Source organism: Anomaloglossus baeobatrachus, chromosome 9 (assembly GCF_048569485.1).
Source record: "Anomaloglossus baeobatrachus isolate aAnoBae1 chromosome 9, aAnoBae1.hap1, whole genome shotgun sequence".
Taxonomy (NCBI): Eukaryota; Metazoa; Chordata; class Amphibia; order Anura; family Aromobatidae; genus Anomaloglossus; species Anomaloglossus baeobatrachus.
Window position 1 is genome coordinate 205,945,863 of NC_134361.1, and position 26,667 is coordinate 205,972,529.

The following is a 26,667-nucleotide window of genomic DNA, read 5'->3' on the forward strand; positions in this document are numbered from 1 at the left end:
TATGACAGGCACTGTTTATGTGGGCACTCTATGACAGGCACTGTTTATGGGGGCACTCTATGACTGGCACGGTTTATGTGGGCACTCTATGACTGGCACTGTTTATGTGGGCACTCTATGACTGGCACTGTTTATGTGAGCACTTTATGATTGACACTGTTTACGTGGGCACTCTTTGACAGGCACTGTTTATGGGGGCACTCTATGACTGGCACGGTTTATGTGGGCACTCTATGACAGGCACTGTTTATGTGGGCACTCTATGATTGGCACTGTTTATGTAAGCACTTTATGATTGACACTGTTTACGTGGGCACTCTTTGACAGGCACTGTTTATGGGGGCACTCTATGACTGGCACGGTTTATGTGGGCACTCTATGACAGGCACTGTTTATGTGGGCACTCTATGACTGGCACTGTTTATGTAAGCACTTTATGATTGACACTGTTTACGTGGGCACTCTTTGACAGGCACTGTTTATGGGGGCACTCTATGACAGGCACTGTTTATGTGGGCACTCTATGACAGGCACTGTTTATGGGGGCACTCTATGACTGGCACGGTTTATGTGGGCACTCTATGACTGGCACTGTTTATGTGGGCACTCTATGACTGGCACTGTTTATGTGAGCACTTTATGATTGACACTGTTTACGTGGGCACTCTTTGACAGGCACTGTTTATGGGGGCACTCTAGTGACACTGTTTATGGGGGCACTCTATGACTGGCACGGTTTATGTGGGCACTGACAGGCACTGTTTATGTGGGCACTCTTTGATGGCACCGTTGATTTGGTAACTATGAATGACACTGTAGAAGTGGGCACTCTATGACTGGCACCATTGATGGGGACACTCTCTGATGGCACAGATCATGGGGGCACTCTCTGTCATTGCAGTGGCCATATTTGGAGAGGCCATATCTGTATGAGGTAATTGATGTTAATATTAATGCTGGTATTTCATTTCCTGACTGAGAGCAATCATTTCTCCCTCAGGATTCACACTGGTTGTCACTGACAACCTGTCAGCCATATTGAATGCTATGACGTCACTGTAACACTCCCACCATGTCTGCACTAGCCCCGCCTCTCTTCTCCTCTCCGCTTTACGACACTTCCCTTTCCGGCAGCGGCTCCCCGATCTCCGCACATCATGTCCCGGCGCAGTAAGTCCCGGTGTCACTCCGGATTTTGCAGAGTCCCGGTCCGGATTGTCACTTATCACCCATTTCTGTGTTTTATTTTACTCCACAGAACATCGAAGACCAGGGAAAGGAGACGGAAAACGGCAGGTATAACGACATGTTAGGACTTTAGCGGAGCGGGGCATGCCGGGACTTGTAGTTTTTTTCAGCCGCTTACTCATTTGTTTAGCATTGAGCTGGAACTACATCTCCCAGCGTGAGAGGAAACACGTGGGCTGATGTGTGGCTGCAAACATGCTTCTGCCAAAGTCCACCATGGAGACATTTGTTTCCTATTGAGCCCTGGCAAAGTAGTGTGACCTGTAGATAACAACATTGTGACTTTATATTTCTTAAAGGGGCTTTCCATAATATAAAAATATGCTCATTAACTGTAATCATTATCCATTTTAAGTAGTCTGAGTCCTTTTGAGAATAATTTTTTACCAGATGGAAAATCCCTTTAACTCCTTGACGACTGGTGATGTATAGTATTGTCACTGGTCTGATAGCTCTGATCACGGCTTTTAAAACCATCCAGTTGACGCTGGTGACGTCTGACAACCGCCTATAATTGTTTGCTAAGTGTCTCTGTGTCCCCACCCCCTAATTTTGGGGTACCGATGTTGCTATGGCAGCTGGGACTTTCTGCAGACCTCCCCCTTCTGTCACTCAACGCCATATTGGTACTCCTGCGAAACTGAAGACTGTGGTATATACAGTGTGTATCATATATGTGATAACGTGTGTGTGTATATATATATATATATATATATATATATATATATATATATATATATATATATACGTACACACAAATAAATTATCACATATATGATACACACTGTATAAAATAATTAAAATTATATATATATATATATATATATATATATATATATATATATATATATACACAAAAAAAATCCTAAAAATAATGTTTTAAAAAATATCTAAAATATATGTATATTGAATCTCCCCCTCCTCAATTTAAAAAAAAAAAAATAGTTTATTAAAGTCCACACTATGAAAGTCTAAAACTATAAGATGAACGATGTAAAGAGGAAAAAAAAAGGAAATCTCTGCCCCAGAATTGCTATTTTTTTTGCTTACAACCGCCCCCCCCTTTTCCCCCCAAAAAAGTGATCAAAACAGAATTTACCCCTAAATGGTCCAAGAAAACAGTGAAAAAACAATAAAACAAACCCTAACACGACTCTATAAGACCGTTACGGGTCTTGGAGATGGTGACATAAAAAAAAAAAAAGATTCAGCATTTTTATTTTTTTTAAAAAAAAGTGTACAAAAATTCAGTTTTTTTTAAAAATACATTCTGAATTTTATTTAAAAAAAATCAGATTTTTCAATAAAATTCAGATTTTTAAAAAAATTAAATTCACATTTTTTAAAAATAAATTGTATTTAAAAACAGATTTTTCAATAAAATTCAGATTTTTTAAAAAATTGAATTCACATTTTTCAAAAATAAATTTTATTTAAAAAAAAATCAATTTTTCAATAAAATTCAGATTTTTTAAAAAATAGAGTTCACGTTCTTTTAAAAATAAATTTTATTTAAAAAAAATCTGAATTTTCAATAGAATTCAGATTTTTAAAAAAATATTTTTTTTCAAAAAAATAAATTTGAATTTAACTGATATGTAAAAAACAATTCTGATATTTAAAAAACTGAATTTTGTTTAAAATTCATTTTTTTTTTAAATAAAATTTAGAATTTATTTTTTTAAAAATCAGAATTATATTAAAAAAATATGAATTATTTTTTTTATAAATATCATTTTTATTTAAAATTCAGATTTGTTTTTAAATTTTAGAATTTATTTTTTAAAAGTGAATTATTTAAAAAAAATTTAATAAAAAATCTGAATTTAAAAAAGAAATAAAAATCTGAAATTTAAAAAAATTCTGCTTAAAAAAAGTAAAAAAATTCATAAATTTTATTTTAAAAAAAACATGATTTTTTTTTTTTTTTATATAAAAAAGTTTGGTATCTCTGTAATTCTACTGTCCTGAAGAATCACGTTACCGGGTTATTGTTACTGTTCAATGAAAATAAATTAAAAAATAAAAAGATAATTTTTCCCATTTTTCAATATGGAAAAGATAATGGTCAGACATGTTTGATTTCAATATGCCCAATCCTTTTTTTTTTTTTTGCAATTTTTTTGCTGCTTCTGGTCTTTCCTGGTTGAGAACTCGTGCAAGCTCAGCCGCATTGAGCGTACATGTGTATGGAGAAGGTGTAAAAATAAAAAATCCCTGGAGTGCTTCTTTAATTTCTGATTTCATAGGGAAACAACCCGCCGAATACTGGGAAAAATGTCAAGAAAGACCCCGGAGTCCCGAACCTGTCGCACTTCAAGGATCAGGCAAAAAGGGAGGCCGAGAAGAAGAAGAAACGGGTAAGAACCAGCCGAGAAAGCGAAAAGGAGCTAAAGACGCAAAAGGGCAGATTTATCTTGTTTAAAAAGACAAACTCTGTGTTACCCATAGCAACCAATCACAGAGCAGCTTTCATTTTGCCTCAGCAGTTTGTAAAATGAAAGCTGCACTGTGATTGGTTGCTATGGGCAACCAAACTTGGGTTTCCTTTTAGACTCTAAATAAGGCCCTAAGTTTAGATAAAGTGTAGAAAATAAATCGGAATCAGGCAAAAAAAAAGAGAAATGGAGTGAAAAACGCAAAGGGGCAGAATTATCGAGTGTCTATAAAGACAAACTCTGTGAGGCCCATAGCAACCAATCACAGAGCAGCTTTCATTTTGCTGCAGCAGTTTGTGAAATGAAAGGTGTGCTGTGATTGGTTGCTATAAAGCCGGATTTCCTTTTAGACACTAAATGAGGCCCTAAGTTTATTGTAAAGTGGACAAAATAAGTCAGAACCAGGCGAAAAGGAGCGAAAAACGCAAAGGGGTAGATTTATGAAGTGTCTATAAAGACAAACTCTGTTACTCATAGCAACCAATTACAGAGCAGCTTTCATATTGCCGCAGCAGCTTGTGAAATGAAAGCTGCGCTGTGATTGGTTGCTATGGGCGACCAAAGCCGGATTTCCTTTTATGTTCAATCTATTTTTATTGTAAACATATCATATTATACATATACATCATGAAAAACTGAATGACTGACATGTCAAACTTTTTATAAATTGCATAGTAAAGAAATCATGTTTTCTCAATCTGTCTCGATCTCAATTTGACCGGATAATGAACACTTTACATCTATAGTCCTCAATAGACCTCTTCAAATTGGATTCCAACGAGATCTCAGGAAAAGGGAAGGAGAAGAGAAGAGAGAGAGAGAAGAAAAAAAGGAAAGAAAGGGGGGAGAAGGGAGGGAATTAGAAGGGGAAGTGGGGGAGAGGTAGGTAGCAGCGTGAGTAGGCTGGGAAGACGAAGGCAGACACAAAAGGGAAATGGTGGGTAGTTTGATTTGATTAGATCAGGGTGGGGGAGAGGCGCTCACTGTCATCTGAGAATCAGGTGGTCCTACATTCTTGTCCGGTTCATCCCTGACCATGCTGTACTCCACCGATCTAATAAGATGTTATGGCTCCGTCAAAACAGTTTAACAAAATCTGGAGAGTCCTTAAATAAGATCCATTCTCCCCAGGTCCTGCAAAATTTGTCCCTAGTGCCCGCAATGTCGGCAGAGAGCTCCTCCATCCTACATATGTTTGCCATTTCAGAGTACCACTCTGAGATGGGAGGTATCGTGGAGGACTTCCAGTACCTAGGTATGACGGAGCGCGCCGCCGCCAGGCAGAAGCGGAGTATGTCTCTCTTATGATAAGCGATTGAGTGTGGTAACATAGAGAGGAGGACTATCTTGGGGCAGTTATTCACTGCTTTCCCAGTTATAAGCTGATAATTAGCAAGAACCTTTCCCCAAAACTGTTTCAATCCATCACACTCCCACCAGATATGTGTCATGGTACCGACATCTTGCCCACATCTCCAGCACATCGCAGATACTGAAGGGAATATAATATGTAGTTTTGACGGAAACTGGTACCAACGTGTCAAAATCTTAAAATTTTTCTCCCCTGCAGAGCACGTGACTGACAATTTATGAGTAAATAAGAAACATTTCTTCCACTCATCGGGAGAGAAGTGTTGCTTCAGCTCCTTTTCCCAAGCTAATTGGTAGCCTCGTTTGCCTGAGACCCCAACTCTGATAAGAATACCGTACAGAAAGGAGATTGTGTGTTCAGGCGGGATGTTTTTAGTAAACAGTTCCTCAAAGGCACTACAAGTGCCTCGGACTCGATCCACTGTTCTCCCCGGAGAGACAAATGCCCGTAGTTGGAGAAACTCTAACCATTGTGAACCTCTAGACGGAAGCTGTGTCCGAAAGGTTTGGAATGAGGGTAATTTACCATCAATCAGTATGTGTCCCAAGCGGATGTCTTCCTCCGCCCTCCAGCCGAAGTAGCTTCTCTGTTTATATCCAGGGTGAAATGATGGAGTATAGAATAAGGAAGCGAGGGGACTAACTGACTGTGGAGGCGACATTTTTTTGGATACTATGTGACTAACTTTGAGCGTTTCTTTGATAAAATTTGAAAGTATCCCCACGTTAGAAAGATCTGAAGGAGGTATCCAAGGGAGGTGTTTAAGAGGGATCTCCAGTCCTTCTTGCTCTACCCGTATCCATTGCTTAGAGTCACTGTTGAAATGCCAGTCTAATATACGGGTCAAGGCTGCAGCCTGCATGTAGACTCTGAAGTTAGGAAGGCCTGCTCCTCCACACTCCCTTGGAAGGGTAAGAGTGCGTAAGTTGATTCTTGGTTTAATTTTACCCCATATGAATCGGATAATAGCAGATTGAAGGGTACGAAAAAAACTACTGGGAGGAGAAATGGGGATGGTTTGAAAGTAGTACAAAAAGCGTGGCAGGATATCCATTTTAATTACATTCATCCTGCCCATCCAAGACAATTTCAGTCCCCCGTAAGACTAAGTTCTTGATTGTACCTTCTAGTAGTGGTAAGTGATTAAGTGTATATAGTTTGGAGAGGTCCGCTGGGATTGAAATACCCAAATATTTAATGGCCGAAGGTCTCCATTTGAATGGGAAGTTAGACATTGCCCGGGAAACTTCAGTTTGGGTCAAAGAGATATTTAATGCTTCTGATTTTGATAGATTAACTTTAAAGTTACTAAGGAGGCCAAATCGTTCGAATTCCTTCATTATAGACGGGATTGATATATGAGGTTGAGAGATGTATAACAGGAGATCATCTGCATATAATGCAATTTTATGATGGGCATCCCCGATCTTGAGTCCTTTGATATTACTATTCCCCCTGAGAGCGTTAGCTAAGTGTTCCATGATGACTACATACAAAAGCGGAGATAAGGGGCAGCCTTGTCTGGTCCCGTTTCGTACAGCAAAGGAGGAGGATAAAGCCCCGTTAACCCTGACCTTAGCGGTTGGGTTGTCATATAAAGCGCCAATTTTCTGTATAAATCGGGGTCCCAGTCCCAACTGACCCAATGCTGCCCTCAGAAATCCCCAATGGACTCTGTCAAAGGCTTTCTCAGCATCGATGGCTAGGAGACCCAGCGGGATCGAGTTGTTTTTAGCTTTAGCAATAAGAGACAAGGTTTTAATTGTATTGTCTCTTGCTTCACGGCCTTTGACAAACCCCACCTGGTCTGTGTTAATAACGGAGGGCAGGAAAGGGGACAATCTATCAGCCAAAATCTTAGAGTAGAGTTTTAGGTCCACGTTTAATAATGAGATAGGGCGATAGCTTGCAGCTAATAATGGGTCTTTCCCCGGTTTGGGGATCACGCTAATGTGTGCTTCCAGAGACTGAGGGGTTAGCCTTGTGTCTTCATCAATAGAATTAAATGTTTTGGCCATTATCGGGGCTAATTGATCCTTAAGCAATTTGTAAAAAGCCGGGGTGAACCCATCGGGGCCAGGGGATTTACCTGAGGGAGTAATTTGAATTGCGTTACAGATTTCGGATTCTGATATATCCTCCTCCAGGATCTCTATAACATTGCTATCTAGGGAAGGCAAGGCTGTCTCTTGTATATATCTCCCGATTCTATCTGCCAGGTCAGCAGGTGGGAGCTCCGCATATTGCCCTTTAATATTATATAGGTCTTTGTAGTAGGACCGAAAGACCTCCAGGATCTCTGTTGGATCATATGTTTTGTCTCCTTTGGTGTTGATACATGGAATGTATGAGGTGTTGGCCCGGGGGTGCAGCAGTCGTGCCAAAGGACGACCACATTTGTCAGATGAATTATAATAAAAATTTTTGACTCTCTCTCTATGATAGAGAAATTTCTGGTCCAATAGGGTTTTTAGGTTAGTTCGTTTAAGGACGAGGTCAGCCAGAACTGTGGGGGTACGTGTCAGTTTATGTGTATTTTCCAGCTCATGGATCTGTGTTAACAAGTTATCAATCTCTTCAGCTCTTTCCCTCTTGATCCTAGAGCCGTGCTTAATCAGTATTCCACGTAAGACACACTTCAAGGTCTCCCATTGGGTAGGCTGAGAAGTTGGGTCAGAACTATGGACTTGCGTGAAGGAGTCAATTGAATCTCTCAACTCCGTTAGGCAGAGATTGTCTTTAAGTAAATTGTTGTTTAACTTCCAGGTCCATGAGCGCTGGGGGAGGGAGGGTACCTGAAGGGAGAGGTAGACTGGGGCATGGTCGGACCAAAAAATTTCCCCTATCTCTGTAATGGGATGCCAAGCCAACGCTCCGTGGCTTACCAGAAAAAGGTCTATCCTGCTGTATGAGTTGTGTGGTGGGGAATAATATGTGTAGTCCTTACCTTGGGGATTTAGGATTCTCCATACATCAATCAGTCGGAGGGCGTGAAAAGTCCGCTTTAGGGCACTAAGTTCCTTAGTGCGGACACTGCTGCGTCCAGAGGAGGAGTCCATGGCTGGGTCTAGAGTAAAATTGAAGTCACCGCCAACCACCAATGTCCCCTCTGCAAAATCAGATAGCTGCGTCAGAAGGGCCCTACAGGTAGAAATCTGATTAGTGTTAGGTAGGTACCAGTTTGCGATTGTAAACATCGAATTTGCGACCTTCAGTTTAAGAAATATATAGCGACCCTGCTCGTCTATACAGGAGTCGACTATGGTGTGCACTAAGTGTTTATGAAGTGCAATCGATACTCCTTTAGATCTGGCCTCTGGGTTAACGCTGTGAAACCATACTGGATAAAATCTATCTCGTAGTATGGGTACATGATCCTTCTTGAAATGCGTCTCCTGTAATAGAAGAATCTGAACCTTTTTTTTGTGCATAGAATACAGGACCTGTGAACGCTTTTGAGGGGTATTAAACCCCCTTATGTTAATAGAGCTAAAGTTGAGGGTGGTCATGTTGGTCCAGGGGCTTTAGAGAGCGTGACGGGATCCGGGAAAGATAGGGGAAGGGAGACAGAGAGAAGTGGGCAAAGATAAAAAAGGGGAAGGAGAGAACGGGGAGAGAGAAGAAGGAGAGGAAAAGAAAAAGAAAAAGAAGAGAGAAAGAAGAGAGAGAAAAAAAAAAAAAAAAAAAAAAAGGGGGGGTGAGAGAGGGGGAAGGGTTACTTCAGGAATACAAGAGAAAAAGGGAAGATGTAGAAGATTCGAGGAATCACAATACCAAACAAAGGACTAGTTATACAAATAACTTGTCTATGAAATTTTACTCTTAGAGTGAGCAAAGGTTAACCGTGAACAATTGGGGGCCAATGTGTTCTACACCTGCCTGCAGCGTGTAGAGCCCCAAGGGAACGTGAACTTTCAAGGGAGGCATGCTCCCCGCCGGACCGGCCCCCGGCCCAACTCAATTATATATGTGAACTTTAATGTACCCAACCCATCAATCCTAAAACACCATAAACTCTATATAGATATGGAGTCAAAATTATCAATCCCATCATTAGAAATAATGGTGACAACGCCTGCACAGACCAAAGTGCCCTAAATGGCAAAACCATCATTCTCTCCCCACATTTCAGTGGATCCCATTTGAGGCAGTCCAGGGACTCTCAGTCTCCACTTGGTGATGGTGCTCCAGTCTTTACTCCACTCCGCCGCCGCGGGCCCCGATCTCTCTTACGGACCCGCTGCGACCGAGGAGCCTGTGCCTCCACTCCTGGAACTCCGTGGACGTATGGCCATTCTGAAGCATTGATATGCACCACGGGTATCCCAAGGGCCACACAGAAATCCGGGATATCCCTTGGAGACTGTATCGCATGTGAGGAACCGCCATGTCGGACTTGCAATTTAAAGGGGAAACCCCATGAGTAGAGGATGTTTCTCTGTCTCAGGGCATCTAATAAAGGCCTTAGAACCCTGCGCTTTTGTAATGTGTGCCGAGATAGGTCCTGCAGCAAATGAATCGGCGTGTTCTTGAATAAAATGGGATCTTTCTGCCGTGCCTTTCTCAGGATTTCATCTTTTATCTTGTATTTATGAACTTTGCATATTATGTCCCGTGGACTAGAACCTTCAACTGGTTTAGGGCCCAGAGATCTGTGTGCCCTGTCTAATTCCAAACGGGAGTCCCGTGGAAGGCCCAATATAGAATTAAAAAGATGCCGCAGTGACTCATCTATATCTTGGGGGGCGAGGGTTTCTGGGATGCCCCTTACCCTAATGTTATTTCGCCTTCCTCTGTTTTCCAACTCATCAAGCAGATCTGTTAAATGTTCTATCTGTTGGGCTTGTGTAAATAATGCTGTTGCCTGTGCCTTCAGTTGCATTGAGATAGATGTAGTGCAGGATTCAGACGCCGTCACCCGTTCTGACAGTTGTTGCACCTCCCCCCTGATTGAGGCCGATTCTGCTCTGTAAGAGGCTTCTAGTCTGGAGATGTAGTTTTCCATTTCCTCTCTAGTGGGGATGGTCCTTATCCTGGCTTTAAGGTCATCCCACACACAGTCCTCTTGCGTTCCCTCCTGTATATCCCCATCCCCTGAGACAGATGGTGAAGATCTAAATACAGCAGGGGTCAAGCCTTTTTCTGGGGAGGAGGGAGTCTCCACTGTCAGTGCACTGCTTTTTGATGTTGACACTGACATATGTACTGAGGGGGATCTTATCTCTGACTGCCCGAGGAGCTGATTATTCAGGGACAATGAGGAGTTATCAGGAGCAGGCATAAGAGTCACAGTGTCTGCAGCCTCATGTTGACCAGCAGCGTTCAGGTTGTTAGGGAGCGCACACACAGCAGCATATGAGAGTGTGTTATCAGTGGGGCTGAGGTGTTGAAATTCCCGCCTATTTTCTGAGAGGGCTACAGGCGCTGCTGTTACCGATAATCTCTGCTGCGGCTGTGGGGATGTCTGACACTTCTTACCCTCTGCCTGCATTCCTGGTTCAGTAGCTGCCGCGTCTGCGATGTCCTCCGTCTCTCTGCTGCTGTGGGGAGCATGCTTTCCACGAGCGACCGCCGCCATGCCAGGTAAGGAGGGGGCACCCTGATGCAGCAGTCCCCCGTCTGCTCCTTCCTCTGCTCGCTGTGTTCCGTTCGGCTTGTGGGGGCTCCCATCTCTCCAGGAGGTTCCCTGGGCACGTTCCATCTGACAGTGATGGGGCATGGAAGAACCCCCAGACACTTCAGCGGCCGCCATGAAGGGGTCAGTCTGCGTCAGGCCCTGTCCCGCTGAGCTCCTTAGGAACCTTGCAATGCTTTCTGAGGGAGGCACAGGAGAGTCTGTCAGCGTCCCCCCGCCGGTCCCCTTCTTTTTAGCCGGCATTTACGTCTATAATGCTGGGTGGGTATGATTAATAGGGCTCAGGGGCAGTTCAGGCGCGGGAGCAAGGTTTTTTAGCGTCCTCACTCCTCCATTGCCAGGCCACGCCGCCGGATTTCCTTTTAAACACTAAATGAGGCCCTAAGTTTATTGTACAGGGGGCAAAATAAGTCAGAACCAGTCCAAAAGGAGCGAAAAACGCAAAGGGACAGATTTATGAAGTGTCTATAAAGACAAACTCTTTTACTCATAACAACCAATCACAGAGCAGCTTTCATATTGCCGCAGCAGCTTGTGAAATGAAAGCTGCGCTGTGATTGGTTGCTATGGGCGACCAAAGCCGGATTTCCTTTTAGACACTAAATAAGGCCTAAAATATATCCGTAAAGTTGCATAAAGGGGTCAAAATAGATAAGGAGCTCTCAAAATACTTCCATGGTCAGGAAAATATGGAAGCGGAGCACTCGCGCAATGCCATACAGAACACAGCGCCCCTGCTGGACATATGGCAATGTCTGGTACTGCAGCCATCCCAATTGAATGAGACTAAACTGAAATACCAGCCACAAACTGATGGATGGGGTCTTCTTTCTGCTGTTTGGGGGGAGTGGATGGGGTACAATGGCTGAGACCACCACAGGTCTTCACCCCCTTGGGCCGTGAGGTACGGATGTCTGGATTCGGCCATCTTATCTTTCTTTTTTTTACAGGTGGAAGATATGAGAACAAAGCAGAAAGAAGCGAGGCAGAAGGAGCAGGCGAAGAGGAGGAACCTGGACACCTTCCAGAAGGACGCGCTGAGGCGGCAGCGGGAGTTCGAGCAGAAGGTTGTCGTCTGCAGAATTGGGACATTTTGGGGGGTTCATTAGACCTTTATGTGATCTTAGCTGGTCCCTTTCTTGAAATAACTCCTCCAGTAAGTCTCCACTTGACACAACCCTTCTTAAAGGAAATGTTCCTTGAGTAAAATTTCAAAAATTAAAGGATTTTTGAAAAAATCCTTTAATTAAAATGTTTAATTATACAGGTTACTGGCTGCAAATTCAGAGGTTGCCTGGATTCCTAGGATGAAGTGTGCAACCGCTTTGCTTCAGAGCTTGCAAACGCTGCTCTGACGCTGGTCAGATCGCTGGATTCAGCCATTTCCCTAAGAGGAAGTGCGCACGTGCAAGCTCTTTGCTTTAGAGCTTGTAAACGCTGCTCTGCTGCTGGTCAGATCCCTGGATTTGGCCATTTTCAGTGCCCCCCCCCCCATGCTACAGGGAGGGTGGACAAGTTGGATTGGCGGCGAAACCATGCTGCCGCTCCAAGCTGTCAATTTTCATGAAGCACGGCCTCTCCCCAGGTGACCACAAAAAAGGTGCAGTGCTGTAGATTGAAGAGACAATCCCTTTAAATCCGTACAATAGCTATGGGCCGAATTCCCATTCGGCGGACTGCTGTACTCACTACACATGCAAGTGTTCCTGCTTGCATGTACAGTCATATGAAAAAGTTTGGGCACCCCTATTAATGTTAACCTTTTTTCTTTATAACAATTTGGGTTTTTGCTATTTCAGTTTCATATATCTAATAACTGATGGACTGAGTAATATTTCTGGATTGAAATGAGGTTTATTGTACTAACAGAAAATGTGCAATCCACATTTAAACAAAATTTGACCGATGCAAAAGTATGGGCACCTCAACATAAAAGTGACTAATATTTTGTAGATCCTCCTTTTGCAAAAATCACAGCCTCTAGTCGCTTCCTGTAGCATTATTGTCAAGAATCTGCTGATACGGAGTTGAATCCATGCGACCCTCAACTTTAACAAGATTCCCGATGCCGGCATTGGCCACACAGCCCCAAAGCATGATGGAACCTCCACCAAATTTTACTGTGGGTAGCAAGTGCTTTTCTTGGAATGCCGTGTTTTTTTGCCTCCATGCATAACGCCTTTTTGTATGACCAAACAACTCAATCTTTGTTTCATCAGTCCACAGGACCTTCTTCCAAAATGTAACTGGCTTGTCCAAATGTGCTTTTGCATACCTCAGGCGACTCTGTTTGAGGCGTGCTTGCAGAAATGGCTTCTTTCACATCACTCTCCCATACAGCTTCTCCTTGTGCAACGTGCGCTGTATTATTGACCGATGCACATTGACACCATCTGCAGCAAGATGAAGCTGCAGGTCTTTGGAGGTGGTCTGTGGATTGTCCTTGACTGTTCTCACCATTCTTCTTCTCTGCCTTTCTGATATTTTTCTTGGCCTGACACTTCTGGGCTTAACAAGAACTGTACCTGTGTTCTTCCATTTCCTTACTATGTTCCTCACAGTGGAAACTGACAGTTTAAATCTCTGAGACAACTTTTTGTCCTTCCCCTGAACAACTATGTTGAATAATCTTTGTTTTCAGATCATTTGAGAGTTGTTTTGAGGAGCCCATGATGCCACTCTTCATAGGAGATTCAAATAGGAGAACAACTTGCAAGTGGCCACCTTAAATACCTTTTCTCATGATTGGATACACCGGCCTATGAAGTTCAAAGCTCAATGACGTTACAAAACCAATTTAGTGCTTTAGTAAGTCAGTAACAAGTAGTTAGGAGTGTTCAAATCAAGAAATTTATAAGGGTGCCCATAATTTTGCACCGGTCAAATTTTGTTTAAATGCGGATTGCACATTTTCTGTTAGTACAATAAAACTCATTTCAATCCAGAAATATTACTCAGTCCATCAGTTATTAGATATATGAAACTGAAATAGCTGCTGCAAAAACCCAAATTCTTACAAAGAAAAAAGGTTAACATTAATAGGGGTGCCCAAACTTTTTCATATGACTGTATATGGAGGTTCCTGGCAGTTCTCCCTTGCCATAAGGACACGGGATGGGACCTATTGAAATGTTAACATGCCTGATCCTTTTTCCCATTGCGGTAGGGAAGGCGGGGGTGGATTTGAAAGGGATGGGGGGACAGGAGGTGGGTGGATTTGGGTGGAAAGGGGGTGGGTGGATTTAGGAGGGAAGGGGGGGCAGGTGAATTTGAAGGGGCAGGGGGGTTGGATTTGGGAGGGAAGGAGGCGGGTGGATTTGGGTGGGATTTGGGAGGGAAGGGAGCGGGTGGATTTGGGTGGGGAGGAGAAGGGGGTGTGGATTTGGGAGGGAAAGGGCAGGTGAATTTGGGTGGGGAGGAGAAGGGGGGTGTGGATTTGGGAGGGAAAGGGGGGTGGATTTGGGAGGAGAAGGGGAGCAGAGCTCCAGCCTGCATCACATGATGAAAGACCATTGCAGGTTCTCACGGCTCTGACCCGTGGTTGTTGGACCCAGGTGTAATGCATGAACATATGGGTCCTCCAGAGAGAGATTCTTTGGCTAATAAATGGGGGACCTGTCCACCTTCCCCATACAGTAAACCTTACACTTTCAAATGAAAAGGAAGGGGTAGCGGGCACCACAAAAAAAATATTTTTTGGATGAATCAATGCATATGTAATAGGGGTGCTTAAACTTTCCTTCCATGGCCAAGGTGGGTATGTGGGCGGGGGTCCTTATCTGGCTTTACAGATAACAGGTTATACCCTATATATCTATTTTCGGTATAATAAGCCTTCCCGTGTTTGCAGGAGGCCGATATGCGAGACCTGGAGAAGCATGAACAGCTGGAGACCGAGAATTCCAGGAAAGCCTATTACCGGGAGTTTAAAAAGGTCAGTGCCCATCTGATGAGCCGGGCCAACATCTTCATGGATGTCTCCTGACACAAACTGAACAGCCCCAAAAGCCTATAAGCAGCTGTAGAGTTCAGGTCAGGAGACCCACGGCGGTAAAATCCACGGCCAATCCCGGAAATCTAAAATCTAGATCTCTGAACGCACCTAAGTCTTTTACGCTCTTGTCATGTAGGTGATAGAAGCAGCCGATGTTATCCTTGAAGTCCTGGATGCCCGGGATCCGCTGGGATGTCGCTGCCCGCAGGTGGAGCAGGCTGTGGTGCAGAGCGGCACCAGCAAAAAGTTAGTCTTGGTCCTCAACAAAATAGGTAGGTGTCCTGTGCAAAAGTCCAACTCCATTCTAGCGGATCGGATTTGTCCTTTCTTATCTTGAAAGCTATTGGAGCGCGCTATATGTAGATCTGCTTCCTGTCAGTGAATGCAAACATTCCAAAAAAGTAGCCTGTATCTGTGGAAACGGATGCAGAGTACTGACCGGCCTGTATCTGTGTAGATGGATGCAGAGTGCTGACCGACCTCTCAGATCTGTGTAGACTCATGCAGAGTGCTGACCGACCTCTCAGATCTGTGTAGACTCATGCAGAGTGCTGACCGGCCTGTATCTGTGTAGACGGATGCAGAGTGCTGACCGGCCTGTATCTGTGTAGACGGATGCAGAGTGCTGACCGGCCTGTATCTGTGTAGACGGATGCAGAGTGCTGACCGGCCTGTATCTGTGTAGACGGATGCAGAGTGCTGACCGGCCTGTATCTGTGTAGACGGATGCAGAGTGCTGACCGGCCTGTATCTGTGTAGACGGATGCAGAGTGCTGACCGGCCTGTATCTGTGTAGACGGATGCAGAGTGCTGACCGGCCTGTATCTGTGTAGACGGATGCAGAGTGCTGACCGGCCTGTATCTGTGTAGACGGATGCAGAGTGCTGACCGGCCTGTATCTGTGTAGACGGATGCAGAGTGCTGACTGACCTGTATCTGTGTAGCCGGATGCAGAGTACTGACCGGCCTGTATCTGTGTAGATGGATGCAGAGTGCTGACCGACCTCTCAGATCTGTGTAGACTGATGCAGAGTGCTGACCGACCTCTCAGATCTGTGTAGACTGATGCAGAGTGCTGACCGACCTCTCAGATCTGTGTAGACTGATGCAGAGTGCTGACCGACCTCTCAGATCTGTGTAGACTGATGCAGAGTGCTGACCGACCTCTCAGATCTGTGTAGACTGATGCAGAGTGCTGACCGACCTCTCAGATCTGTGTAGACTGATGCAGAGTGCTGACTGACCTGTATCTGTGTAGACGGATGCAGAGTACTGACCGGCCTGTATCTGTGTAGATGGATGCAGAGTGCTGACCGACCTCTCAGATCTGTGTAGACTGATGCAGAGTGCTGACCGGCCTGTATCTGTGTAGACGGATGCAGAGTGCTGACCGACCTGTATCTGTGTAGACGGATGCAGAGTGCTGACCAGCCTGTATCTGTGCAGATGGATGCAGAGTGCTCACCGGCCTGTATTTGTGCAGACTGATACGCACTGCTGACCGGCCTGTATCTGTATAGACGAATATGGATTGCTGACCGGCCCTGTATCTGTGTAGACGGATATGGATTGCTGACCGGCCCTGTATCTGTGTAGACGGATATGTGCGTTATTAACCACCAACAGCCAGGTCAGCTGATGTCATTACTATATGACTATTACTGTGCTCCAACGTGTCGTGTGATCAGAGTTTAATTTTTATTTTTTTTATATTACAATATCATTTTATTTATTTTTTTATATTTTCAGATCTTGTATCCAAACCTATAGTGGAGAAATGGCTGAAGTATCTGCGAAACGAGTTTCCCACGGTGGCCTTCAAGGCGTCTACTCAACAGCAAAATAAGAACTTGGTACTTAACACTGTTAAGTTAGGGTTTGAGACTAATCTTCATCCTCCCAGAATTAAAGGGGTATTCCGGTATCGTCATTAATGGGTATTGTCGGGTAGAGCTTGTAAATAGAAGCACTTTTCCAATTTACGGCTTATTAGAATTTTCAGCCGTTTTTGAGATATTAACACTTTTCTTTACAGCTCGTTGCCTTGGAGACCGACCACCTGCCCTAGACAGCAGAATTTGCGCCTAAGCGCTGTTTTGAAAATACTCAGGATCGATGTTACCTACAGCGGTGGTCGGTCTCCTAGGCAACAAGCTGAAAAGAAAAATGTTCATATCTCAAGAACGGATGGAAATTTTAATTAGCAGTAAATTGCAAAAGTGCTTGTTTTTGGGAGCCTTATCTGACAATATCCAACTGAGGATGGGAATACGCTTGTATCACCATTTATGAGTCTCCCATCCATAGGCTATATTCACATACTGCATATTTTGTAGCAAAATCCGTTCCATTCATCTAAAGGGGGATGTTTTGGAGGCAGCGCACACATTTCTGCACCTTCCATTCAGATGAACGGCACAATTTGTAGAAATTTCTGCAACAAAATGCGAATCCACCCGTTGAGTATGCGCACACATATAGTAGGAAATATGGGTGTACGCTGCTGCCACCAAGAGGTTAAAACTAAGAATTACAACCTAATTCAAAAAAAAGTTGCCTTCTCATCAGCAAGATTATTTTTGCTTTTACAGCCTTCAAGTTGCTGACAGTGAGTTAACTGAGAATCAGTCAGTGAGCTGTTTCTGAGAGAAGGGTTGTAATATAATTCTCAATGTGGTTATAAATCTGCAAGAAAAAACAGATAAGGGTTAAACTCTCCCATCAGAACGAGCTCACTGATGGATTCTCAGTTTTCTCATTCGGCAGCCAGCAATGTGCAGGACAATGAAGAGTCTGTAAAAGCCTATTGGTGCAAAATTTTAAGTGAAATCCAATTGTAAAAATTAGGTTTAGCCCAAAATGCACGTCCACATCCTTTAAAATATGCCTTTTAATATGATTTATTAAAATCTAACCACAGCAACAGAGCCGCGTTCCCGTGACTCAGGCCTCGGAGGATCTGCTCAGCTCCGGTGCCTGCATAGGAGCCGACTGTCTAATGAAACTTCTTGGAAACTACTGCAGGAACCAGGACATCAAGACGTCCATAACGGTTGGGGTCGTGGGTGCGTTATGTTTTCTTTTATTTTTTAAGTAGGGTCTTGTGCCCCCTTCAAAATTTCACCTGTGTATCCTGATTTTATCCGGTTGTGTCCAGGTTTTCCTAACGTAGGAAAAAGCAGTTTAATAAACAGCCTGAAGAGGGCGCGTGCGTGCAACGTTGGAGCCACCCCCGGGGTGACCAAGTAAGTCGAAAAAGTACAATTTACTACAATATATAATTTTTTTTTCTATTATTTTAAAGCGAATAGAGCGGTACCTGGGGTCCTGTCTGTGCAGTGATCGGGCGGCCGGGTACCTATGCTTGCGTGCGGTGGCAGCCGGGTACCCGTGGCTGTGTGCGGGCGGCGGCCGGGTGCTGTGTGCGGGCGGCAACCGGCGGCCGGCGGCTGTGTGCGGGCGGCGGCCGGGGGCTGTGTACGGCCGGCGGCTGTGTGCGGGCGGCGGCCGGGGCCTGTGTGCGGCCGGAGGCCGGGTGCTGTGTGCAGGCAGTAGCCGGCGGCCGGGTGCTGTGTGCGGGCGGCGGTCGGGTGCCTGTGCGGGCGGCAGATGGCTGCCGCCTGCACGCAAGCACAGGTACCCGGCCGCTTGCACACAGGGTGGGCGGGCAGCCTGCTGGCTGCCACTCTGTGTGTGCGGGGCGGGCGGCTGTGCAGCAAGTTACCCAGTTTGTCCGCGGTCCCAGTTTCAAATCATGGCAGCGGGCGCGTGCGCAGATGGAGCTCTTGAATGAGAGCTCCATCTGCGCACGCGCTCCCCCGGGAGTCAGCGCGTGCGCAGATGGAGCCCTTGGATGAGAGCTCCATCTGCGCAGGCGCCATTATTTTAACCGGGACCGCGGACACTGGGACACTCACTGCACTGGCCTGCTGCATGACTCACCCGCCGACGCTGCTGCTGCCGCCACCACCACGGGCCCCGCGGCTCCTGCCACCACGGGGCCCCCGGCTCCTGCCACCACGGGGCCCCCGGCTCCTGCCACCCCAGACGCCACCACACCTGCCACCACGGACCCCGCTGCCACTGACCCGCCGTGCCTGCAAGCACAACCTCTGCCTCCTGTGACCCCGCTTCACCACCACTGCCGCCCCCCTCCGGTAAGAGAACACCGGACTATAAGACGGACCCCATTTTTCTTTTTTTTACCTTTTTTTTATGTCTAAGTTTGGGGTGCGTCTTATAATCCGGTGCGTCTTATAAAGCGAAAAATACGGTGTGTGTATGTATGTATGTATATATATGTATATATATATATATATATATATATATATATATATATATATATATATATATATATATATATATATATATATATATATATATAATAATTTTTTTCTATTATATATCTAATATATTTCTTTAGTTATGTTAAATACTTGAACAAAATGCACATCTCCATTTATGCTCTCTTCACATAGAATTGCCACTCCATGATAGCATTAGAAAATCAGACAGAACCGGAGTGTTTATAGGCAAAATACAAAAGTTTTTATTGAAGTTAATTTACATCACATTTAAAAGATGAAACATACAGTTAAAAGTTAGTGCTGAAAAGAAGGGGGAAAGAACACCCATGAAAAGTGAGACTACAGGGCAAGCTCATATATCTATCAAAGGTATAGGGTTTTTTTTGGCCATACCTGCTCAAGTAGTGAGCTAAACATAAAGGAAAATATCCAGAGCCTTATGCCAAACACTTACCCATTATGGTTGAGCTTTGCACCTGCGTCTCACAGTTCAGAAGGACCCAACCGACGTACGTTTCGCATAGTACATTTACAGCTTCCTCAGGGCGGGTTCACGATCTCAAATCCCAAACCGGAACTTATATATACATAAAAACATGTTCCCATTGGTTGTCCCACATGTCCGTCAAGAAGGATTGCAATATCGGCGCATGCGCCTCACGGACGAGACGTCCACTTCCGCCCAGCCCGGCAATACATAGAGGGGAGGTACCCGGAAATCCAGGTTACCATGGACGCCTGTACGTCACTACCCTCATCATAGATGCGCCGGGCAGGGCGGAGGGACGAATCGTACCCATGACGCGCACGCGCACCACGATCCCTCAGAGCATGAAAGGAAGTACTGCAGACCGATACGTATATACCGTTAACTCTGCATATACCAGTAAAGAATTAACAGGAACATGTCTCGTAACCATAGCATGGAGAGATGAAGGCATCAGATTCATATAGAGTATACACATATGTTAAACACAAAGGTAAAAGAGAGATTTGTTATAGGAAAGAATACACCGATTTCTGATTCTCTTCAATTGATGGTAGTCAGGTGTTACTTTCATATTTTCTTCCATATTTTATATCACTCTTATTCTTCCCTTTGTTCTCATATTATTATCTCCTCCTTTCATACTCAATACCATTCCATGTCTTAAGCCACACTATAGATCCTATAGGTCAGAATTGAGAAAGAATGGTTTTAGAAAACAAATAGCACAAGAATTAAAAAGGACAAACATTTAAAAATACAATTAAAAAAGATATCCTCTTAACACGGGAAAAGGTCTTATAACATAAATCATAGGAATTCAGAAAAGGAGGATTTTATTAACCTCCTATTTTCATAAAAATGGTGCAAAATTGACTGCTTCATTCAGTCCAATGGGGGCAATGGTATCTAACAGAATGATCCATCGCATTTCTTTCTGCGCCAACAATTTTTTAACATTCCCCCCTCTTATTCCTAAATGGATCACATCTATCCCTCTTGCCATAAATGTCTTCGGATCACATGAGTGAAATTGCCTAAAGTGGCGAGGGATAGTTTTCAGTGTTGTAATATCGGTTGCTGTCTTTGCTGCCACAATGTCCCTCACATGCTCTCTAATCCTTATTCTTAGTTCTCTCGATGTTAAACCAATGTAGATCTTATCACAGCCACAAGTGGCGTAGTATATTACATTGGTGGTATCACATGAGATATGTTCCCTAATGGAATAAGTTTTTGTACCATCACTGGTCACAAACTCTGAGCAGCGAGAGACATTGGGGCAGGAAAGACAGCGACCACACGGGAAACAGCCATGAACCGGACCAGGTAATCCAAAAATATATTCTTTTTGTGGGGCAACATAATGGCTTTTCACCAAAATATCTCTCAAGTTTCTGCAACGCCTGGCAGTCATCATAGGCACATCTGGCAAGAATGATTTAATAGAGGGATCCGATTGGAGGACATGCCAATATTTTTTAAAAATTTGTTTCATGTCACTCCACTTCTCATTAAATGTTGAAATGAATCTGATGTTTTGAGATTCATTCTGCACTGCCCTTTTAGTTCGTCCACCTCCCCCACGCAATAACTCATCACGGGGAGCTATGTTTGCTCGTTGGTATGCCCTCTTAACACAGCGATCACTATAGCCCCTTGCCTTAAATCTCATCCTTAGATCATTTGCTTGGTCATGAAAAGAATCTTCCCGGGAACAGATCCGCTTGATCCTAAGGTACTGTCCAACCGGGATAGCCGAAATAGTTGAGTTGGTATGTGCTGAGGTGGCATGGAGCAATGAGTTCACAGACGTCGGCTTCCTGAAAACATCCGTCTGTAGAGCCATCGCCCCATCCACAGAAATTCTAATATCTAGAAAATCAATTTCACTTGCACTATGGCAAAAAGTCAATTTGATGTTATATATGTTGTCATTAAGCTGGTCCCCGAACCTCTCAAGCTCAGATGGTGTACCATGCCATATTATGAAGAGGTCATCAATGTATCTGACCCACAGCTGTGTCAAGGGGGCGGCCCATGCGCCCCCGCCTTCGAACAAGCCTCTCTCCCAGTACCCAAGAAAGAGGCCCGCGTACGAAGGCGCACAGGCCGCGCCCATGGCGGTCCCCCGCCTCTGTAGATAATATCTGTCTTTAAAGACAAACAGGTTGTGGGTCAGCACATATTCAAGAAGCTCGAGGACCAACTCGCAGACACGACTATCCCAGTTGCTGACACTCAAAAAGAATCGGACTGCCCTCAAAACCATCATCATGCCGTATACACGTATATAGTGATTCGACATCAGCCACCACCAAAAGGGTCTCAGAGTCCACATGGATCCCGTCAATTCTCTTCAATACCTCAGTCGTGTCACGTACATAGGACGGAAGGGTCTCGACTAATGGTCTCAAATAGTATTCGATAAACTGGCAGATTGGACTGCACAGCCCCTCCATCCCTGACACGATAGGTCTTCGGGATCTGTTCCCGGGAAGATTCTTTTCATGACCAAGCAAATGATCTAAGGATGAGATTTAAGGCAAGGGGCTATAGTGATCGCTGTGTTAAGAGGGCATACCAACGAGCAAACATAGCTCCCCGTGATGAGTTATTGCGTGGGGGAGGTGGACGAACTAAAAGGGCAGTGCAGAATGAATCTCAAAACATCAGATTCATTTCAACATTTAATGAGAAGTGGAGTGACATGAAACAAATTTTTAAAAAATATTGGCATGTCCTCCAATCGGATCCCTCTATTAAATCATTCTTGCCAGATGTGCCTATGATGACTGCCAGGCGTTGCAGAAACTTGAGAGATATTTTGGTGAAAAGCCATTATGTTGCCCCACAAAAAGAATATATTTTTGGATTACCTGGTCCGGTTCATGGCTGTTTCCCGTGTGGTCGCTGTCTTTCCTGCCCCAATGTCTCTCGCTGCTCAGAGTTTGTGACCAGTGATGGTACAAAAACTTATTCCATTAGGGAACATATCTCATGTGATACCACCAATGTAATATACTACGCCACTTGTGGCTGTGATAAGATCTACATTGGTTTAACATCGAGAGAACTAAGAATAAGGATTAGAGAGCATGTGAGGGACATTGTGGCAGCAAAGACAGCAACCGATATTACAACACTGAAAACTATCCCTCGCCACTTTAGGCAATTTCACTCATGTGATCCGAAGACATTTATGGCAAGAGGGATAGATGTGATCCATTTAGGAATAAGAGGGGGGAATGTTAAAAAATTGTTGGCGCAGAAAGAAATGCGATGGATCATTCTGTTAGATACCATTGCCCCCATTGGACTGAATGAAGCAGTCAATTTTGCACCATTTTTATGAAAATAGGAGGTTAATAAAATCCTCCTTTTCTGAATTCCTATGATTTATGTTATAAGACCTTTTCCCGTGTTAAGAGGATATCTTTTTTAATTGTATTTTTAAATGTTTGTCCTTTTTAATTCTTGTGCTATTTGTTTTCTAAAACCATTCTTTCTCAATTCTGACCTATAGGATCTATAGTGTGGCTTAAGACATGGAATGGTATTGAGTATGAAAGGAGGAGATAATAATATGAGAACAAAGGGAAGAATAAGAGTGATATAAAATATGGAAGAAAATATGAAAGTAACACCTGACTACCATCAATTGAAGAGAATCAGAAATCGGTGTATTCTTTCCTATAACAAATCTCTCTTTTACCTTTGTGTTTAACATATGTGTATACTCTATATGAATCTGATGCCTTCATCTCTCCATGCTATGGTTACGAGACATGTTCCTGTTAATTCTTTACTGGTATATGCAGAGTTAACGGTATATACGTATCGGTCTGCAGTACTTCCTTTCATGCTCTGAGGGATCGTGGTGCGCGTGCGCGTCATGGGTACGATTCGTCCCTCCGCCCTGCCCGGCGCATCTATGATGAGGGTAGTGACGTACAGGCGTCCATGGTAACCTGGATTTCCGGGTACCTCCCCTCTATGTATTGCCGGGCTGGGCGGAAGTGGACGTCTCGTCCGTGAGGCGCATGCGCCGATATTGCAATCCTTCTTGACGGACATGTGGGACAACCAATGGGAACATGTTTTTATGTATATATAAGTTCCGGTTTGGGATTTGAGATCGTGAACCCGCCCTGAGGAAGCTGTAAATGTACTATGCGAAACGTACGTCGGTTGGGTCCTTCTGAACTGTGAGACGCAGGTGCAAAGCTCAACCATAATGGGTAAGTGTTTGGCATAAGGCTCTGGATATTTTCCTTTATGTTTAGCTCACTACTTGAGCAGGTATGGCCAAAAAAAACCCTATACCTTTGATAGATATATGAGCTTGCCCTGTAGTCTCACTTTTCATGGGTGTTCTTTCCCCCTTCTTTTCAGCACTAACTTTTAACTGTATGTTTCATCTTTTAAATGTGATGTAAATTAACTTCAATAAAAACTTTTGTATTTTGCCTATAAACACTCCGGTTCTGTCTGATTTTCTATATTTCTTTAGTGTTTATATATTTATTTATTAACAAATCATATATATATATACACACCGTATTTTTTCGCTTTATAAGACGCACCGGATTATAAGACGCACCCCAAATTTAGACATAAAAAAAAGGTAAAAAAAAGAAAAATGGGGTCCGTCTTATACTCCGGTGTTCTCTTACCGGAAGGGGGCAGCCGTGGTGGTGAAGCGGGGTCACAGGAGGCACGGTGGGTCAGTGGCAGCGGGGTCCGTGGTTGCAGGTGCCGTGGCGTCCGTGGTTGCAGGTGCCGTGGCGTCCGTGGTTGCAGGCGCGGTGGCGTCCGTGGTGGCAGGAGCCGTGGGGTCCGTGGTGTCGGCAGCAGTGGCGGCGGGTGAGCCGTGCAGCAGGCCGGTGCAGTGAGTGTCCGCGGTCCCGGTTCAGTGGTGGCAGCGGCGGGGACTGCTCAGTGGTGGCAACGGCGGGGACTGCTCAGTGGTGGCAGTGTGTCCGCAGTCCCGTTTCAAGTAATGGCGCCTGGAGCGACGCATGCGCAGATGGAGCTCTCATCCAAGGGCTCCATCTTCGCCCGCGCTGACTCCCGGAGCAGCGCGTGCGCAGATGGAGCTCTCATCCAAGAGCTCCACCGGCGCCATCATTTGAAAGTGGGACCGCGGACAACTGGTAACTTGCTGCACAGCCGCCCGCCCCGCACGCACAGAGTGGCAGCCAGCAGGCTGCCCGCTCACCCTGCGTGCAAGCGGCCGGGTACCTGTGCTTGCGTGCGGTGGCAGCCGGGTACCCGTGGCTGTGTGCGGGCGGCAGCCGGGTGCTGTGTGCGGGCGGCACCTGGGTGCCTGTGTGAGGGCAGCGACGCCCGCACACAGCACCCGGCTGCCGCCTGCACACAGCGCCCGGCTGCCGCCCGCACACAGCCATGGGTACCTGGCTGCCACTGCACGCAAGCACAGGTACCCGACTGCCGACCCCACACAGCACCCGGCTGCCTCCCGCACACAGCCACGGGTACCCGGCTGCCACCGCACGCAAGCACAGGTACCCGGTCGCTTGCATGCAGCCACAGGCACCCGGCCGCCCGATCGCCTCAGACAGGCCCCCCCCCCCCCAGGTACCGCTATATAAGACGCACCCCCCATTTTCCTCCCAAATTTTTGGGAGGAAAAGTGCGCCTTATAAAGCGAAAAATACGGTAGATAGATTTTTTCTTTGTCGCTCCATTGGGAGACCCAGACAATTGGGTGTATAGCTTCTGCCTCCGGAGGCCACACAAAGTATTACACTTTAAAAAGTGTAACCCCTCCCCTCTGCCTATACACCCTCCCGTGCCTCACGGGCCCATCAGTTTTATGCTTTGTGTTGAAGGAGGCTGACATTCACACAATGCTCCACATTTTAGTCAGCAGCAGCTGCTGATTATATCGGATGGAAGAAAAGAGGGCCTGTGAGGCAAATCCCGGGATATGAAGATGAATTATGACTCCAGTCATAATCCCTCATCACTCCCTGGCAGTGCCCCCTCCCTTCTTGTTCTCAGTGTTCCACTTACACCTCCATGGCCATGTCCTGTGATATGGAAATTAGGTGGCTTGGGGACAATGGACACAGGATGACTCCCTGCCGTGACCCTGTAGTGGGGGCTGCTAGCTAGTTAGCAAGGCTATGGAAATAGCCAGACAGAACGACTCCAGTAAAAAATGGTTCATATCTCGCAAGCCATATTTCCGATAAATATGGCAACCATAAAAATGGTGTCTCCGCATGCGGACGATGCCGGCACACCCTTTTTATGGGAGCAGGACATTGGGAAATGCCCCAGGCGTGATATCAGCCAATGGGGAACTGGCAGACAGGTCATGAGTCCCCTCGTTCTGTAGCTAAATTCATAACTGTCACAATGAGAGCATTGGCGTCCGCCTACGACGCTCCCAGGCAAAGTTATGGCCCATATTCCATGTTGTGGATTGTCCATAACTCACGCCAGGGGTGGAGCAGTGCTCCCTCTGAGGTCACTAAGGTAGGAGGGGACCTGAATTTGCCCAGGTTGATAACCCTACTTCGGCCATTTTCCAGTGTTCTTTCGCTGGGGGTCACGTGTAGGAAACATCTGTGGGAGTTCCTGGAAACCTGGTCTACAGCGCCCCCCTGTGGCCAGACGCACAAGGTAACTGATTGAATTGCATACCTGTCTGTAACCCATGCTTTGATTGTAACTGTACTCTGACATATGTATATTCTGTAGATTCCCTATTGTATATATTGTAGTTTCTAGTGTGCTTTAGGCTGATTAAATTATATAATTAATCTTGGGCTGTTCTGTTATCTCGATCTTGAATCCCACGTCTGTGTGTTCGGCTAATAGTTACCGTGAAGTGGTTGGTGGCAGCGAATTGTGCCAAGGATTATTGTGGGGAGGCCAGTGAGATTCGGGGAGATTTTATATATTCCGCCCGCGGAGGTCGGGGGAATATATACCTTACTCTCACCGGGGACCCTTCAATAATCGGCATAAGTAGTATAGCGGCCTCCTTGCTTATGGTCGGGCAATTCCATAATTGGCCTGACTATAAGAGGGGCGCTAGAGAGCGCGTCACGTGCTCTGTCTGTCGGTCGGGAGGTATAAAGGAGGGGTGACCCCCACTTGTTACCCCCCCGATTGTGACGTACTGGTAGCCAGCGCGGGGGATTTCTGAGTG

At 45.3% G+C, this 26,667-nt stretch overlaps 1 protein-coding gene across 1 annotated transcript in view; it reads left to right on the forward strand.

Annotated features, from left to right (window-relative positions):
- The first annotated feature begins 1,114 nt into the window (after nt 1-1,114).
- The window catches only part of GNL3L (G protein nucleolar 3 like), a 51,653-nt gene continuing 26,100 nt past the window's right edge, over nt 1,115-26,667 (forward strand). Inside the window, exons 1-9 of the mRNA XM_075322894.1 lie at nt 1,115-1,170; nt 1,259-1,296; nt 3,498-3,608; nt 11,644-11,760; nt 14,544-14,627; nt 14,824-14,959; nt 16,437-16,540; nt 17,608-17,752; nt 17,845-17,932. Coding sequence (XP_075179009.1) covers nt 1,158-1,170; nt 1,259-1,296; nt 3,498-3,608; nt 11,644-11,760; nt 14,544-14,627; nt 14,824-14,959; nt 16,437-16,540; nt 17,608-17,752; nt 17,845-17,932 — 836 coding nt within the window. The 5' untranslated portion in view covers nt 1,115-1,157. The remainder of the gene's footprint in view (nt 1,171-1,258; nt 1,297-3,497; nt 3,609-11,643; nt 11,761-14,543; nt 14,628-14,823; nt 14,960-16,436; nt 16,541-17,607; nt 17,753-17,844; nt 17,933-26,667) is intronic.